The sequence below is a fragment of the Anthonomus grandis genome, chromosome 4 (genome assembly GCF_022605725.1).
Source record: "Anthonomus grandis grandis chromosome 4, icAntGran1.3, whole genome shotgun sequence".
NCBI lineage: Eukaryota > Metazoa > Arthropoda > Insecta > Coleoptera > Curculionidae > Anthonomus > Anthonomus grandis.
This window is the reverse complement of record NC_065549.1, coordinates 3,913,145-3,930,566: the sequence shown is the minus strand read 5'-3', so window position 1 is coordinate 3,930,566 and position 17,422 is coordinate 3,913,145. Positions and strand designations below refer to the sequence as shown.

General features: G+C 29.1%; 1 protein-coding gene across 1 annotated transcript in view; it reads right to left on the bottom strand.

Moving 5' to 3' along the window:
• Positions 1 to 17,422, bottom strand: part of LOC126735244 (uncharacterized) — a 98,553-nt gene that overhangs the window by 49,906 nt on the left and 31,225 nt on the right. Inside the window, exon 2 of the mRNA XM_050439193.1 lies at positions 6,522 to 6,572. Within this exon, the coding sequence (XP_050295150.1) occupies positions 6,522 to 6,572 (51 nt within the window). The remainder of the gene's footprint in view (positions 1 to 6,521; positions 6,573 to 17,422) is intronic.

Genomic DNA, 17,422 nt, shown 5'->3' with positions numbered 1-17,422 from the left:
CCTACTTCTTTAAGCCAAAAGATTTTTTTTATTTGGCCTACTTTTAAAAAATTTCCAGTTTTCCAGGCATATGCGGTCAAAGACCAAAAAACACCAATAACTTCTATCTTGTTCATTTTAAAAAAACATATGAAAAATACTTTTTATTTTATACTCAAAAAAGAAATCGAGTGCATAAATAAAGAAACTTATTTTGGGTCAGAATATTTACAACAATTTCTCCCACTGTATGGTAAATATAACCAAAATTTCTTTTTCTGTGTATACGCCCCATTAATTCAAATAACTTTTATGCATTACATTTTCCTCTTAGTATCATAAATTCTCCTCCAATAACCATTTTTATCCCGGAAAAAATTTATAGCCGCACAATTATTACCCTATGAAAATCTTATATATATTTTTCAGCGGGACATATTAAATTTAATAATCCGTCGCTGTTGCTGTTCGTAAATTTCGAGCTTTTACTCTGAAAACCTTAAAATGCGCTTTTTTCCCGTTTATATATATAGCGACCTTCCCTTAATAATACCGAGTGACATTTTTGCGCTTTCGCTTAAATATACGGGTATTAAGCTACTGCCCGACTTAAATTCAGGTTTTGTTTCGGCCATAAACCTTTCAAGTTTTATATGCTACCCTATCTGATATTGTTTAATAAACGTCCGTAAAAACGCTTAGAAAATCCACATTTTGTGTTTTCAATTTTGAGCAAAAGGTAGCCATAGCAACATTATAAGCGATGTTGCTCCTCTTAGATAAGACTAATTAAATTGCACCGCCCTAGATGATTTTATTGAATTTTTAAATGTAGGTCATATTAAAAATCTCATTTTAAAAATCCTATAATTACTAAGCTTTTCTGATGAAAGTGAGTAAAAAAAAACGTGCCTCGTTACTTTTATAAATTGGAACTAAGGCTTGAGTGTGAATAGCGAAATTAATTAAAATTGCGGTTTAATTTTTTTTTCTCGTTTGTTCAGGTTATTTAGGTCGATTACGTCCTTTGATCAGTTTTAATATTTTTTTTATTCAACAAATCTAAGCAAGAGCATGAATAAATGTTTAAATTATTTTCTTTGTATTTTCATCAAAAATTTAATTCTCAATTATTTATCCTCATCTGACTTTAAAAACTGAAAAAGTATACATACAGTATTGGCCATAATAGTTGGAACTTTTGAAAATTTATTATATTTTGTGTGCCTTTATTTTAGCATTTTATTTTCTTTTATAAAGTTGTTGTACACGAAAAACTAGTGTTAATTAATTTAAATGTTGACAAAAATTCAGCACCAGTAGCAGTTCGGAATAAAAATTTAAAAAAAGCTGGACAAAATACTTGGAACTAAATGATTTTTATTCAAAAACGACATAAAACATAACTTATTGAAACCATAATATTATAATTAATATTTGGTATGGTAACCCTTAGCATTAATTACCGTAAAACGGGGTTACTTCGACAGCGGGGGTATCTTCGACACCTATAATATAATAATTTTTTTTCAGGTTTCTTGGTGTTTCTCAGGTTATCCAATGTTCTGCTATAGTTTTTGTCCTATTTAATATATTTTTTTATTATATTTGCTTTGTTGTTTTATTTGTTTATTTATTTTTTAGGTTTTTTAGTTTTTCTCTTTGTTTCAGATACGGTAAGTTTTATTAAAGATGCCGCGCACTTACGTCAAAAAGGTGGGAGGTAGACCTTACCTCAACTACAAAAAGGAGAACATGGATAAGGCTATTGATGCTGTGAAAAAGTGCATGTCCAAACTACAAGCTAGCCAGAAGTTCAAGGTGCCGAGAACAACGTTAATTGATAAACTTCAGGAAACTCATCCTGCAGCACCATGCGTGTTGACTCGCGAAGAAGAACAGCTGTTGGCAAAAACTCTTGGTGTCTCTTAATTGTAGCCAAGTAAATCCTGCATGAAATTGTTCTTAATGATTTTCGGGTCAGAACAACTGTTCACGAGATATAGAAGTTCAAAGTTAAAAATTGTAATTGTTCTTAATGGTATTGGTTAAGGACTCTTAGTGGTTTTTTCTAAATAACTCAAAATTTGTTATATTTATGAAAAATGGATCTTAAGCTTAATTGTAGCCAAGGAAATTCTGCGTCAATAGTTTTTAATGTTTTTCGAGTCATAGCAACTGTTCACAAGATATGGAGCTTAAAATTTGAGAATTGTATTTCTTTTAAATGCTTTCGTTTTTGACTCTTTTAGATTTTTTCGAAATATCTCAAAATCCGTTGGATTTATGAAGAAAAGTGTCTTAAGCCTAATTGTAGTCAAAGAAAAACTGCATGAAATTATTCTTATTAATTTTCGTGTCAGAGCAACTGTTCACAAGATACAGACCTGCAAAGTGGAAAATTGATTTTTTTTAATGGCATTCATTTAGAACTCTATTTGGTTTTTTCGAAATATCTCAGAATCTGTTGATCTTATGAAAAAAAGTATGATAATTGTAGCCAAGAAAATTCTGTATCAAATTGTTCTTAATGATTTTCATGTCAAAACAACTGTTCACAAGATATGGAGCTTTGAAGTGTAAACTTGTTATTTTTCCTAAGGGATTTTCCAAGATTTCGAAATCATTTCTTATTTTATTTCAGCAAAACGGGAAAATCATAACAAATACCTGGAAAACTGATGATTGATATCATTTTTTATGCATGTCTTCCAAACACTAAGGAAACAAAGAAAAATAAATTAGGTAAACTGCCTCGAAAGTGGGAAATAATGACACAAACAGAAATATCCTGGAATAAAATGACAATTGTCTTGAAATGCCTGGAAGTCATAAAAAATTACTTGAAATATGAGATAAAATTGTTGGAACAATAATAACAAATGGTTCAGATCCCCTTGAACAAAATGAACAATAACCTCAAGTGTCTGGAATAAAATAGGAATTGTCTTCACATGCCTGGAAGATTCACGTCAAATGTTGAACAGTAAAACTGACTAGGATGACTCAAATAGCCTGAAATAAGATTAAACAAACACTTTCAGAAACTTTGGAGTAAAATAAAAAATAACGTCAAATATTAGAAACATCTGGAAAAGTAAGTAAAACTTCTGGAAGAGCACAAAAATTAGTCACTTAGCCTGGGATAATATAAAACATCTTGAATGTCTGGAATAAAATAAGAAATGGCTTCAAATGCCTAGAAATGCCTAAAAAATTATGCTAAATTATTTAGAATCCCTGGAAGTCCGTAAACGACTGGGACTTTCCCATGACTCACGAGGACATTCGTCAAGTTGTGACAAAATTTGTGACGAAGCAAGGTAAGAATGTTCCGGAATAGAAGAACAACAAGCCAGGTCTGGATTTTATAAAAAAAATCGCTCAGAGGAACAAACTGACAACTCAACTGGCTTCCAATATCAAACGTCACCGAGCTGCCGTAGGTAAGGAGCAACTTCAAGAATTTTTTGAGAACATAAGAGACATCTTAGAATATGCGTCACCAAAAAATGTTTACAATTATGATGAGACGAATATCACTGAAGAAAGTGTTGGTGCCCAGAGGAACTAAGAGAGTCGAACGAGTTCAAGAGCACTCGAGAACATCGATCAGCATCATGGTTTGCGGATCAGCTAATGGGGACTTGCTTCCTCCCATGGTCGTGTATAAGGCACAACACCTGTATGAAAATTGGAGTAAGGGAGGTCCTGCAGGCACAATTTATCAGGTGACGCCAAGTGGATGGTTCGGTATGAATACATTCGAACAATAGTTTTTTGATGTTTTGATTTTAACAAACCCTGAACAAACAAAAGTTGTGATTAGAGATAATCTTGCGTCACACTTTTCTCCTCCCGTCAGTTTTTTTGCTCCCATAAAGCGAAAATGGCGCGAAATTCTGGATTCATGGAGAAAGGAATGTCGTCGAAAAGGAAGCATCCGGAAAGAATATTTCCCAAGGGTGCTAAATTGATTGTGGTCCCATATTAAAAACACTTCTGCCACAAATCTTCAATCTGGCTTTAGAGCAACAGGGCCGAGCCCCTTTAATCCAGAAAGAGTTTTGGCAAAAATTCCTGGCGAAAAGCCAGATTTCGAGAGAGTGCTAGATTCCAGTTTGTTAGAATTTCTACAGGAGGCTAGAGGATATTCCAAGGAACCGACAAATTCTCTTAAAAGGGGAAAAAGTGTCCGCAAGACCAGGCCAGCAGATGCAAAGACCAGTTGAAACAAGCACTCCAACCCGTTCAGACTCACCAATGGATTTACCAGAAATTGTTGTTGATGCAACTCCAACTACGAAGAAACCAAAGATAAGACTCCCCATCAAACCAAAAAAATCAAAGACCGTTGATCTTGATAAACCTGGACCGTCCAGAGCTCGCCGAAACAAGACAAACATTGTCGACACTGACTCCGATTCTTCCTGCTCTATATGCAAATGTTCTTACGCAACCTACACTGACAGCAATGAGTGGATTTGTTGCGTTTCTTGTTTAAAGTGGGTGTGCGGTATTTGCAATGATGGCTCCAAGGACCCGCAATATGAATGTCCTTCATGCAATTGTTGTTGCATTTGTTTGGTTCCATACTTCGAGTACACAAATAAAAAGTCTTGGATCAAGTGTGTGAACTGTGGAAAGTTTTTTAAAAAATAAACTTTTTTCCAATCTTGTACGGTCCAGTTAAGATGATCCATGGCAAATTGTAGGCGTAACTTGACATTTCTCTTCCGCAGTAAAGGTTTTTTAGCAGGTCTGTAGCTGTTAAGTCCACTAGAACACAATCGCCTTCTTACAGTTCGTGCAGAGATATTGGAAGTCTCACCTTCATTTAATTTTTGTAAAATTTTGGAGGATGACAAAAATGGGTCATTCTGGGAAATATTTAAAATTCGCTTATATACACGGGCAGTCGTGGCTTTAGGTCTTCCAGTGCTTTTACCTGGTACCACATTTCCAAATATACGATATTTCTTAATTATCCGTGACACGGTGTTCTTAGGAACGTTTAGTCTTTGAGCATTATTACGCTAACACCCTGATTGTAACTTATAAGTTCCAACTTTTATGGCCAATACTGTAGGTACTAATAAAATTATTCATATCAAGAATTCAGTCGTAACTTCCAAGCTATTTCGTCAAGTTGACTAATAATTTGCTCTTCAAATATTGTAGTTTTTGTATAGACCTACTCGGTCGCCCATAACATTTTTTATATCGATGTGCATCAGACCCTTCTACGTAAAATAAAGCTTATCTATAGTAGAAGGTACCAAATATCGTTTTAATTGTTATTGGTATTAAGAATCCTATTGTGTGAAATACAAACAAAAAATATCCAAGATAATTTAAAAATACTATGTTAGAAATAATTTTTGTAGGTTTTTAGTTAAAAAATTCTTAAAATCACTATTGAGATAAATATTTTATTAATTCCAGGCTCTCTATAAAAGAAAAAATTTATCTCTGCTGGTTTCAGGTTGGTAAATCTGTAAAATCACTACTGAGATAAATATGTTATAGATTTCAGGCTTATAAATCACCGCTAATTATTCAAAATCAATAAAAACGATATTTCTATTAACTCCAGGTCGTAACATCTTTAAATCACTGTTGTGATTAATATTTTGTGATTCTTAGGTGCACCATTGAAATCAGTGTTGGGATAAACGTTTGATGTTGTATAAACTGATCAAAATAATGATTTTTGTTAATCAGTTTTTAAAATCGTTGCTGAGATAAATATTTTGTAATTTCCAGGCTAATGAGAATAAAATATAAGTGCATGAAATCTTATCACCTAAACCTGCATTAATGCAAAAAATTATGCCTAATGGTTTTGAGTCAAAATATTCCTAAAATCACTATTGAGATAAATATTTTATTAATTCCAGGCTCTCGAGAAACAATTACTTGAAACGTGTAAAATATTTTATTACACTCAAGTAAGGAACAAGGAAAAAATTTATCTCTGTTGGTTTCAGGTTGGTAAATCTGTAAAATCACTACTGAGATAAATATGTTGTAGATTTCAGGCTCATAAATCACTGCAATAAAAAATAAAAATAAAAAAAATAATTAAACCTAATACAAAAATGCGTTTATTTCGAAAACGATCTACTTTTTGGAGATCAAAGAAGTATATCTTTTTTGACTAGAATTAAATGCTGTTTTATTATTTTCACTCGCAAATGTGCGTACAGGTAGGTCAAAAAAGTTATGACCATTTTAATCACTCAATGTTGTTGTATGTGGCGCGTATTTTGGATTATAAATAAGTAAAAAATGAAAGAATTCCTTTGTTGTAAAACTCCTTTTTTTTTAAATTAAATCAATAAAGTAAACTCATTTTTCTTTCTCTTTATAGAAAATCTCTGTTCCAATAACCGATTAAAGGCAATATTGTTTTTGACCCCAATAAGGTTATATTACTGTAAGGCATTTTTACTTTAATGTGTTCCTATAATTAGCTTCTACGATACTTAGCTGCCAATTAACTAACAAACTTGAAATTTAATATTAAATATTTTACTTACGTTGGTAACGTAGCAGGAAGCCTCCCTTAATGATCTTCTTCTTATTGAAAGCTGTAACAAAGAATCTATTAATTTCTTACAAAAGAGGAATAAAACTGGTTAGGACTCACTAAATTTTAATTGGATATTATAAAGGCAATTTCGACAGAGGACTGACTGACTGAAAGAGAGCTTTCATGCATTTTTCATAAGTTGGAATTGGTTTGGCGTTGTCACGGTTGGGCATGTGTACATCAGTTTTTTAATTAAAAAATTTATTGACTTAGGAGTTTGTTTTTAGAAAATGGCATAATCTAAATGGATACTATGACTACAAATGTAAACTTCAGAGAATAATTCCAATGTATTGAAATATTGCAAATATATTTAAAATATTTTATGTTTGTAAAGAGAAATGTGGTGCATGTTATTTTAGGTGTCTGGATAAACTCCTAATAAACTTTAGGCAAAAATCTGTACCAAAAGCTTTTTATTTTATTCAAGAGTATATAAGAGTGACAAATTGAACTGAAACTCTCATTTAGTTATTGTTATTTAGTGTATGTCTATTAGTGTACGAGTTAACTTGCGAATGTAAATATATTTTTTGTTTCTTCAGTTAACATTTGTATATTTATCAGTTTTTTACCTTTTAAGAATTTTAATTAAATATAATATGAATAAATATATTATACTTCTAGAAACATATACATGGTGATTTATGTAGCAATACAAATTGCTACTGTAAACTATTTTTATGGATTTAATAACGGATTTATCATACCATACAAAAATTGCATACATAAAAATTTTTTCATAATATGGCAAATATTAGACAAAAATCCAGTGTCTTTAAATTTTCGTATCAAATTAGCAAATGGGTCACTCTTTATATATATATTTTTTTTGGTAAAAATTTAACATTAAACAAAGCTCTCCTTATGCAATTTCAAATGAAAAATGTACTTGATTGTACAGAAAAATATATTCATTAAATTTCTCATTAACGTCAAGCCCACGCGGTAAGAAGAGGTACATAGCATGTCATAAACAGGGAAAGCAATTTATGGAAGAAGAATTATAATATCATTGCTAATTACGTTTCTGGAAATTAAGGGAATATTTGTCTTGAAATGTTTGAAAAATCGAGTTTTTTGTTGGGTGAAAATGGAGGAAAATGCAATGAAAATGCATAGTAATTTTGAATTCATAAATATTAGAAAAATATATTCATACAGTTTTTAAATAATTAATTTTTTTAAGTAAACGGTGCCTCGTATTTAATTAAGTTATTCCAATTTTAAGCAAAGTAAGTATTTCCTAATTTAAGGAAAATAAGCCTGGAATGTAAGGAAAAAGGGAATGAACTTCCTGGAATATTAAAATCACTCAACTCCCTTAAATGAAAAATTCAATTTGGCTTTACTGCCTAAAATTTAAGGAAAAAAAAAGACTCAACTGCCTGGAATATTAAGACCACTCAGCTGCCTTTAATAAGAAATTGATTCTTGAATTTACTGCCTGAAATTAAAAAAATAACTTGAATTCAACTGCCTTGAATAAAAAATTAATTTTTAACTTTATTTTCTTAAATTGAACCAAAAAAATTGCATTCGACTGTCTTCAATAAGAAATTAATTCTTGATTTTACTACTTGAAATTAAAAAAGAAACTTGGACTGAACTGCCACGAATAAAAAATAAATTTTTCGCTTTACTGCCTAAAGTTTAAGGAAAAAAAGGAGACTCAACTGCCTGGAATATTAAAATCATTCAGCTGCATTTAATAAAAAAACTATTCTTAAATTTACCGCCTTAAATTAAAGAAAAAACTCGGACTAAGCTGCCTTGAATGAAAAATTAATTTTTTGCTTTACTGCCTGAAATTTAAGGACAAAAAGGCGACTTAACTACCTGGAATACTTCATATAACTGTCTTATAATTAAAAACGAAACTTGGACTGAACTGCCTTGAATAAAAAATAAATTTTTCGGTTTACTGCCTAAAGTTTAAGGAAAAAAAGAGACTCAACTGCCTGGAATATTAAAATCATTCAGCTGCATTTAATAAAAAATTTATTCTTAAATTTACCGCCTGAAACTTGTAGGGCATTTTGGGTAAATCTCTTAGACAATTAAAACAATAAATTTTGGTCAGAATGGTTTATTTAAAATTAAATGAGAGATATATAATAATATATATAAAACGGAATGACAAATTTAAGTAGGTATAACAACTTGCGGAGTGAATAGACGGTTTTAAAATTATTTCAACTACCAACTATAGTGAAATACAAAGAACAACTAACTCAATATTTCCAATTAAAACGGTCGAGACGGTCTCCTCTCAAAGCTCAGCCGGGATGTTGACGCCTTGTGGCATTTTCCGCGAATACCGATAGCCATAACAACTGTAAGAAAAACATTCGGACTTCATAATTTAAATTGTTATTTTGCCAAATTGCCTACAAACTAAAGAAGACGCTTGGACTAAACTGCATTGAGTAAAAAATTTATTTTTTGCTTTACTGCCTAAAATTTAAAGAAAAAAGGGAGACTCAACTGCCTGGAATATTAAAATCATTCAGCTGCCTGTAATAAGAAATTCATTCTTAAATTTACTGCCTGAAATTAAAGAAAAAACTTCGACTAAACTGCCTTAAATAAAAAATTAAATTTGCGCTTTGCTGTCTGAAATTTAAGGCAAAAATCGAGACTCAACTGCCTGGAATATTAAAATCACTAAACTACTTAAAAAAAATTGAATAACGGAGATCAACGAGTGCCTAGAAAAATTTAACTGCCTGAAATTAATGTGGTGGTTAAAGGGTTTTATTATTTAAGGCAAATATTTGCCCGAAATTTAAAAAGCGTAAAATTGGGGCTTAACTGCCTGGAATAATAAAATATAACTTAGATCCGAACTGCTTGGCAAAAGTACGACCTAAAACATCAATAATCAGTCAAATGATAGGTAATTTTTTTGATTTTAATTAATTAATTCGCTGGAATATATTAAACAACCTAACTTATTATAAAACTATTAAAATAATTATTAGTAAATTTAAAATTTAAAAAAATTCACTACAACCCAGTCAAATCTCTAGATTCAAAAATTCTTAATAAATTTTAAAATCACTACAATAAACATTGTTAAAAGTAACGATCACTGTACTTGATCATTCTCAAACCGACGACGTCCACACAAATAAAATACGACATTCAGGGCTCTTTCACCCTTAAAAGGCCCCTCGAGGGTCTAAAAATTGCGATAAAAGAGTTCAATCCGCTGCACCAGCGCCTTAATCCTCCCTTAAAGTCAAAATAACAAGCGGGGCTCTACGGGGTTCTAAGAGGGTTTCCCTTCGTATTGTTTAAAATTCCTGAAATCGCGGCCATTTATCCCGGATTTCTTTTCCTACAAATCGATTGTTCTTCAGTTTGAACTCTTATCGGATGTGCTCTTTCAAATGTAAAATAAATTGGGGGGGAAGTATTTGAATGTTTAACGAAATATGCAGGAAGTCACCAGTCGTCGGCATGTAACGGATCAATAAATAATTCTTATCGAACTAGAAATTATAGATTTTTTAATTTAAATCCATAGAACATGCAAAATAAGAATATACAGGGTGCACCGAATTGTGGTGTGCAAACATTATTAGCGCATTCTATGTTCAGAATAAGTCTTAATTTTCTCTACAAATATATATCAAGAAACGCTTCTTTTCGAAATACATTACTATTCTATTATTTTAATATTTTTATGAAGTTTGGTACTTCTTGGTACTCTTAAGGGAAATATTCGATTTCAGATTTTTCACCCCTTTTTTTTATCTCTTCTATGCACTTGACTTTATTGTTTTATGTATTTCTTTCCTTCTTTCTGTTTAACGTCTTTTGAGGCAGTGTTATGACAGATATCTCGTCATAAAAATGTAAGTATTATTCAATAAAGGGTTTAAAAAAATTAAAAAAATAATTTTTTTTTTAGAAAAAATATTGTTTTCTTCGTTACTGTCCTGATTTTAATGTCATTGGCAACTTTTTGACAGGTAAACTATGAATTAAACGTCAATTTGCACGTCATGTGGTGTCAGGTCGGACTAAGCAACTAAGGTAACTTATTTTAGGATTATTAATGAAAAAGGATAATTTTTCGATAAAAATTAAATCTTGATCAAAATTGTTGATTTTTTTATTATTCACGTTTTTCCTGTTAGGCAATTGTTATTAATTTTTTTGATTAAAAATAACTTTTAAAAAAGCAGTATTCTCCCCCTATTACTGTCCTGATTTTAATGGCAACGGCAATTTTTTGACACATAAATTATTAGCTAAGCGTCAATCGATTGACAAATAACATTAGAATCAGGCCAAACTAATGGAAACTATTTTAAAAAAATATAAAATTTTGATTAAATAAAAACTCCTTGTCGGACATTTTTTTAAAATTATTTGAATGTCCCTTATTTAATTAACTTACTTTATCTAAATGAAAATAAACATAATTCTTAAAAAAAAATGGTATTCTCACCTTAATACGGTCCTGATTTTAATGTCAATAGCAGTTTTCTGACAGATAAACTTTGAGCTAAACGTCAATCGATTAATAGATGACATTAGAATCAGGATCGCACTAAGACAAACTATTTTCAAATTTTAGTAAATTTTTCAGAAAAAAAATCCTATTCGGATTTTAAATATTTTCATTATTTATGTCTCCCTTATTTAATAATATTAATTCAATTAAAAATTTTATTATCACCGTATTACGCTCCTGATTGTAATATTAACGGTAGTTTTTTGACAGGTAATCTATTAATTAAACGTCAAGCAATTGACAGATGACATTAGCATTAGGACCGCACTAAGGTAAACTATTTTTGAATTTTTGTAAATTTTTGAATAAAATTGAAGTTTTGATTAAAAGAAAGTCCTGTCCGGACTTTTTTATTTTATTTTTTACTATTTATGTCTCTCTTATTTAGTAATTTTAATTTAATTTATCCGATTAGAAATTACTATAATTTTAAAAAAAATCGTATTATTACGGTCCTGATTTTAATGTCTTTTTGACAGATAAAATATAAGCGTCAATCGGTTGACAGATGACATTAGAATCAGGGCCAAACCAAATATTTTTGAAATATTGGAAAAAATTAAAATATTGATTAAAAAAAATGCCTGGTCAGATTTTTAATTATTTTAAATTATTTAATTAAATCTTTATTAATAAGTAATTTTAATTTAATTTATTGGATTAAAAATAAACATAATTATAAGAAAAAATTGTCTTATGGCCTTATTGCGGTTCTGATTTTAATGTCAACGGCAAATTTCTGACAGATAAACTATGAGTTAAACGTCAACCGATTGCTAGTTGACGGTAAAATCAGGACCGCACTCAGGCAAACTATTTTTGAATTTTTGTAAATTTTAGAAAAAGTTGAAATTTTAATTAAAAGAAAGTCCTGCTCGGACTTTTTTATTTTATTTTTTATTATTTATGTCTCTCTTATATAGTAATTTTAACTTCATATATCTCATTAGAAATAAACATAATTTTCAAAAAAATTATATTATCACCTTATTACGCTCCTGATTTTAATATCAACGACAGTTTTTTGACGGGTAAACTATTAGTTAAACGTCAAGCGATTGACAGATGACATTAGCATTAGGACCGTACTAAGGCAAACTATTTTTGAATTTTTGGAAAAAGTTCAAATTTTAATTAAAACAAAGTCCTGATCAGACTTTTTTATTTTTTTAATTATTTATGTCTCTCTAATTTAGTAATTTTAATTTAGTTTATCCGATTGGAAATTACTATAATTTTCAAAAAAAAAAATCGTATTATTACGGTCCTGATTTTAATGTCTTTTTGACAGATAAAATATAAGCTAAACGTCATTCGGTTGACAGATAACATTAGAATCAGGGCCAAACCAAATATTTTTGAAATATTGGAAAAAATTAAAATATTGATTAAAAAAAATGCCTGGTCAGATTTTTGATTATTTTAAATTATTTAATTAAATCTTTATTAATAAGTAATTTTAATTTAATTTATCGGATTAAATATTAACATAATAATTATAAGAAAAAATTGTCTAATAGCCTTATTACGGTTCTGATTTTAATGTCAACGGCAAATTTCTGACAGATAAACTATGAGTTAAACGTCAACCGATTGCTAGATGACGGTAAAATCAGGACCGCACTAAGGCAAACCATTTTTGAATTTTTGTAAATTTTGGAAAAAGTTGAAATTTTGATTAAAAGAAAGTCCTGTCCAGACTATTTTATTTTATTTTTTATTATTTATATAGTAATTTTAATTTAATTTATCTGATAAGAAATGAATAAAATTTAAAAAAACATTGTATTATTACCTTGTTACGGTCCTGGTTTTAACATGAACAACAGATTTTTGACAGGTAATCTATTAATTAAACGTCAAGCGATTGACAGATGACATTAGCCTTAGGACCGTACTAAGGCAAACTATTTTTGAATTTTTAGAAAAAGTTAAAATTTTGATTAGCACAAAGTCCTGGTCAGACTTTTTTATTTTTTTATTATTTATGTCTCTCTAATTTAGTAATTTTAATTTAATTTATCCAATTAGAAATTACTATAATTTAAAAAAAAATCGTATTATTACGGTCCTGATTTTAATGTATTTTTGACAGATAAAATATAAGCGTCAATCGGTTGACAGATGACATTAGAATCAGGGCCAAACCAAATATTTTTGAAATTTGGGAAAAAATTAAAATATTTATTAAAGAAAAATGCCTGGTCGGATTTTTAATTATTTTAAATTATTTAATTAAATCTTTATTAATAAGTAATTTTAATTTAATTTATCTGATTAAAAATTAACATAATTATAAGAAAAAATTGTCTTATGGCCTTATTGCGGTTCTGATTTTAATGTCAACGGCAAATTTCTGACAGATAAACAATGAGTTAAACGTCAACCGATTGCTAGATGACGGTAAAATCAGGACGGCACTAAGGCAAACTATTTTTGAACTTTTGTAAATTTTCGAAAAATCTAAAATTTTAATTAAAAAAAAACTTCCGTCCGATTTTCTTAATTTTTTTATTATTCATGTTGTTCCTATTTATTAATTTTAATTTAATTTATCTGATTAAAAATAAACAGACTTTAAAAGGATATTATATTATTAGATAATTATGGTCCTGTTTTAATGTCAATGGTAGCTTTTTGACAAATAAACTAGAGATAATACTAGAATCAGGACGGCACTAAGGCAAACTATTTTCGAGCTTTTGTAAATATAGTCGAATTTTTTGGTTTTTTCTTTGTCTTTCTTATTTGGTAACTTAAATTGAATTTATTTAATTAAAAATAAACATAACTATTTAGTAATAGCATTAGCATTACTTTAGATTAATTATTTAAATAATTAATATCACACTTAATTCTCCAAGTAAATTTTGAGTGACTCTATATACAAAAGTAAATCTGCTCTCTAACATCAAAATTCTTCATTTTTCTCCTAAAAATTAACGAGGAACCAGGACAAGCACTACAAAAGGAAACGACTTCATATATTACAGGCTCTATTGTGTAATAATCTCTCTAGTATTTAATCTTAACTCTCAATAATTAATCCCTAAAAACCTTGTCAGCAGCCTATATTACGTTCATATTTATTATCGTTTATTCCTCATTTTTTACCGTATACACTTTATATGAAAATCTCCATAATTATTGGTCTTACCCTTATAAAAAAAATCGTATTACCATTTTATTACGGTCCTGTCTTTTAGCGTCAAACGGCAACTTTCCAACTATAATTTAAACGTCAATTAGTTGACATATGACATATTAGAATCAGGACCGTAGTAAGGCAAATTATTTTTAAATCAATCACACAGTATTTTAAATTAAGGAAAATTTTTTTAAATTTAAAAAACAACTATTTAAAATAATATTTTATTTTATTTCAGCCTAGTAAAGTCATTTTTTTATAGGCAAGTATCCAAGAGTATTTCGATAATTTTTTTTCTTCCAAATTATAATTCACCCAACCCATGTTTTACCAATATTAGGCAATGAGGTTTTATTTTATTCCATAAACTTGAAATCATCATTTATGTGCTCCAGGCATTTTAAGAAATGTCCTATTTGTATAAATGTCATTTTATGCTTATAGAGGATTTTCCAAACATTTGAAGTAATGTCTCACTTTATCTTAGGCACTTATCACCTTAACAAACCTGTTTTACCACCTCAACAAACCTTAAACCTACAACTCCATTTAAACCCTTTTAACATTAAAGAGTAAATAAGCCACTAAATACATATATGCACATTTAACTACTATATATATTTATATAACACACCCCATTATAAATGCCAATGCCTTGAATACCTAGAACTTGCTTTATTTCCTACGGAGTTATTGTTAACTGCCTTCGGCAATCAGGGTTATAATGGAACGATGTATTACTCAAAGTTAGCATAACTTAATTGGATCCGACAGCCTATTTGCTTAAATTATTAAATAACTCATGGGTTATGAATTATTGTATTAAGGGCGTGATTATTTAAGATTGTTGTAATTAGAGAACATCTATGTGAATCTATCCAATTGGCTGCCTCAAGTTGATTGTTCATATTAAACCCTTATCGGATGTGCGTTTTTAAGTAGATAATACATTTGTAGAGGGAAGAAGAGAAAAGTCTTTTATTGTTTAACGAGACGTGTACTCAAGTCAGAAATTGGAGTGTCAAGCGACTATACGGGATTAAATGAAAACAAATGTATCGGATCACTCGGATGATTTTCCGCTTCGAAAACCATTTTGTGGTCGGGTGAATGATGGCAAAGGGATTTTATATAGCCACGTGCCCATCAATCTTTATCGCGATGCACTTAGGGTTATTTGTCTTATATACATTTAATATATGTTATCCTGAGAAACTTTTCAAGAAAAGTATAAATAAATTTAATTTTCAACTGTCTGTGATCAATAGATAGAGAATGTTAAATTTAAATATGTTTGTTGTAGTAATTTAACAATAGTGATCGTCGTTTTGCAAAACTAGTAAGAGAATGAATTTATTTATTACTACTACTTCAGTATGTGTGTTTGACAGTTTTTTCTTCCGCCCTTCTTGAAACTCTATGACATGCATATTATCATTTTCATATATACATGTTAATTTACATTTTTTTAACAAGTATTTGAAACATAATTTCTCTCTATCTATTGCAGAGCCCTAAAGATGAATTAAATATAATTAGAAACGTTGGTTAGAGCAAATAGTTTTCTCGATTTGGTCAATTTACCCACAAAACACATTTAAATCTGAGGAGTGATTTTAAAGGTTTGTTTATGCAGAACCAATACGAAAGTTCATTGTTATCTCTTTCATATATATTATACTAAAACTTTAAATCTCAGCGGTGATTTTCAAATTTATTCAAATGATAAGAAAATTGGTGACTTTCTCGTATCGGCTTGGTAATGATAAAAAATAATCTCAGTTGTGATTTTTGAAGTTTAACGGTAAAAAAAAAACAGTAAAAATATAATTTTTCTCCCTTAGTGCCTTGGAAAATATTTAAGAAAATATGTAATTATAATGTAATTATATGTAATTATAGAGAATTAAACGTTTTTTAACATGACACAGTAAAAAATCAAAAAGTCAATCAAAACAGTAAAATTATAATTTTTTTCCTTATAGGCTTAAAAATAAATTAAAGAATAATTAATGGGAATTATAACAAAAAATATATTGTTTTGGTCTACTTTTGGCTTGGCAACGTAAATAAATTACCTCAGTAAATACATCAAAGATTATCCGACGACTAAATTAAAAGTTTCTCAACTTAAAACCAGTAAAAAATGCTTTACTAAATTAACATTAAATCACTTGAGAGATTTGAACCTTTTATCTCAGCGGTGATTGTTAAGGAAAAAATTATGAAACATTAAATATTTATCTCAGTAGTGATTTTTATCGCTGGCCTACTCTGAGATGGAAAATTTTATTCGTGGCTGTGAATTAAATGAGAAAATTTAAAATTTCTAAAAAAGTCAATTATCACAACAGTGATTTTGAAAACGAATTGGCCAGAAAATAATTAAAAAAATACTTTTTTGTGACAATATGTAAATAAAAAACAAATGGAATGTCGAATAAATAAATATAAATATATAGAAAAGGACATATAGATTCCTAAAGGCAATTTTATTTAATATTTTGTTTTAGTGACTCAATTCAATTGTGTTGACTTTTAAGGGTTAGATGTGGGGTCAATTAAAATCCAAGCTCTTCAAGTCTTTTTTTCCTTTTAATGGCTTATGTTGGGTCTTCTTCAGAGCGAACAGAAAGCTTTTCTCTAGAGTAGAATATAGCTGTATTTTTTAATGATTCCATTTAGTTTATTTAGTTTAGCAACTATTTAACTTAAATTAAGAATAACTTTTAAAATAGTAATTTTATGTAAAAATGTTAAAGAGACCTTTTTTGTAAAGCATTCAATTCCCTTTAATAATCTATATTGTTCTTTTCTATACATCTATTTGCTCGTTAGTTACAGAATTCCAAATAAAAAAAGGTAAATGTAGAAAATATATTAATGTTAAAGACTTGATTATTCGAAAACGACTGGTATGGCAAAAATTTTCAAGAAAAAATTTTTTGTAGGGAATTTAATTTGTGCAGATTAATTTTTTTATTTCAACAGTTTGGCAGCTTTGATGCAAAAAATAAATCACAAATAAAAAATCGAAATTTAAGATAATGGACCTTTTAATATTAATATTAAAAGCTCAAACCTTTATGATTTTTTTTTCGTAATCTTGAGCAATATTTTTCAAGAAAAAAGTCAATTTTTTTGACCCAGTGTAGAGTACAGTGTATATTGC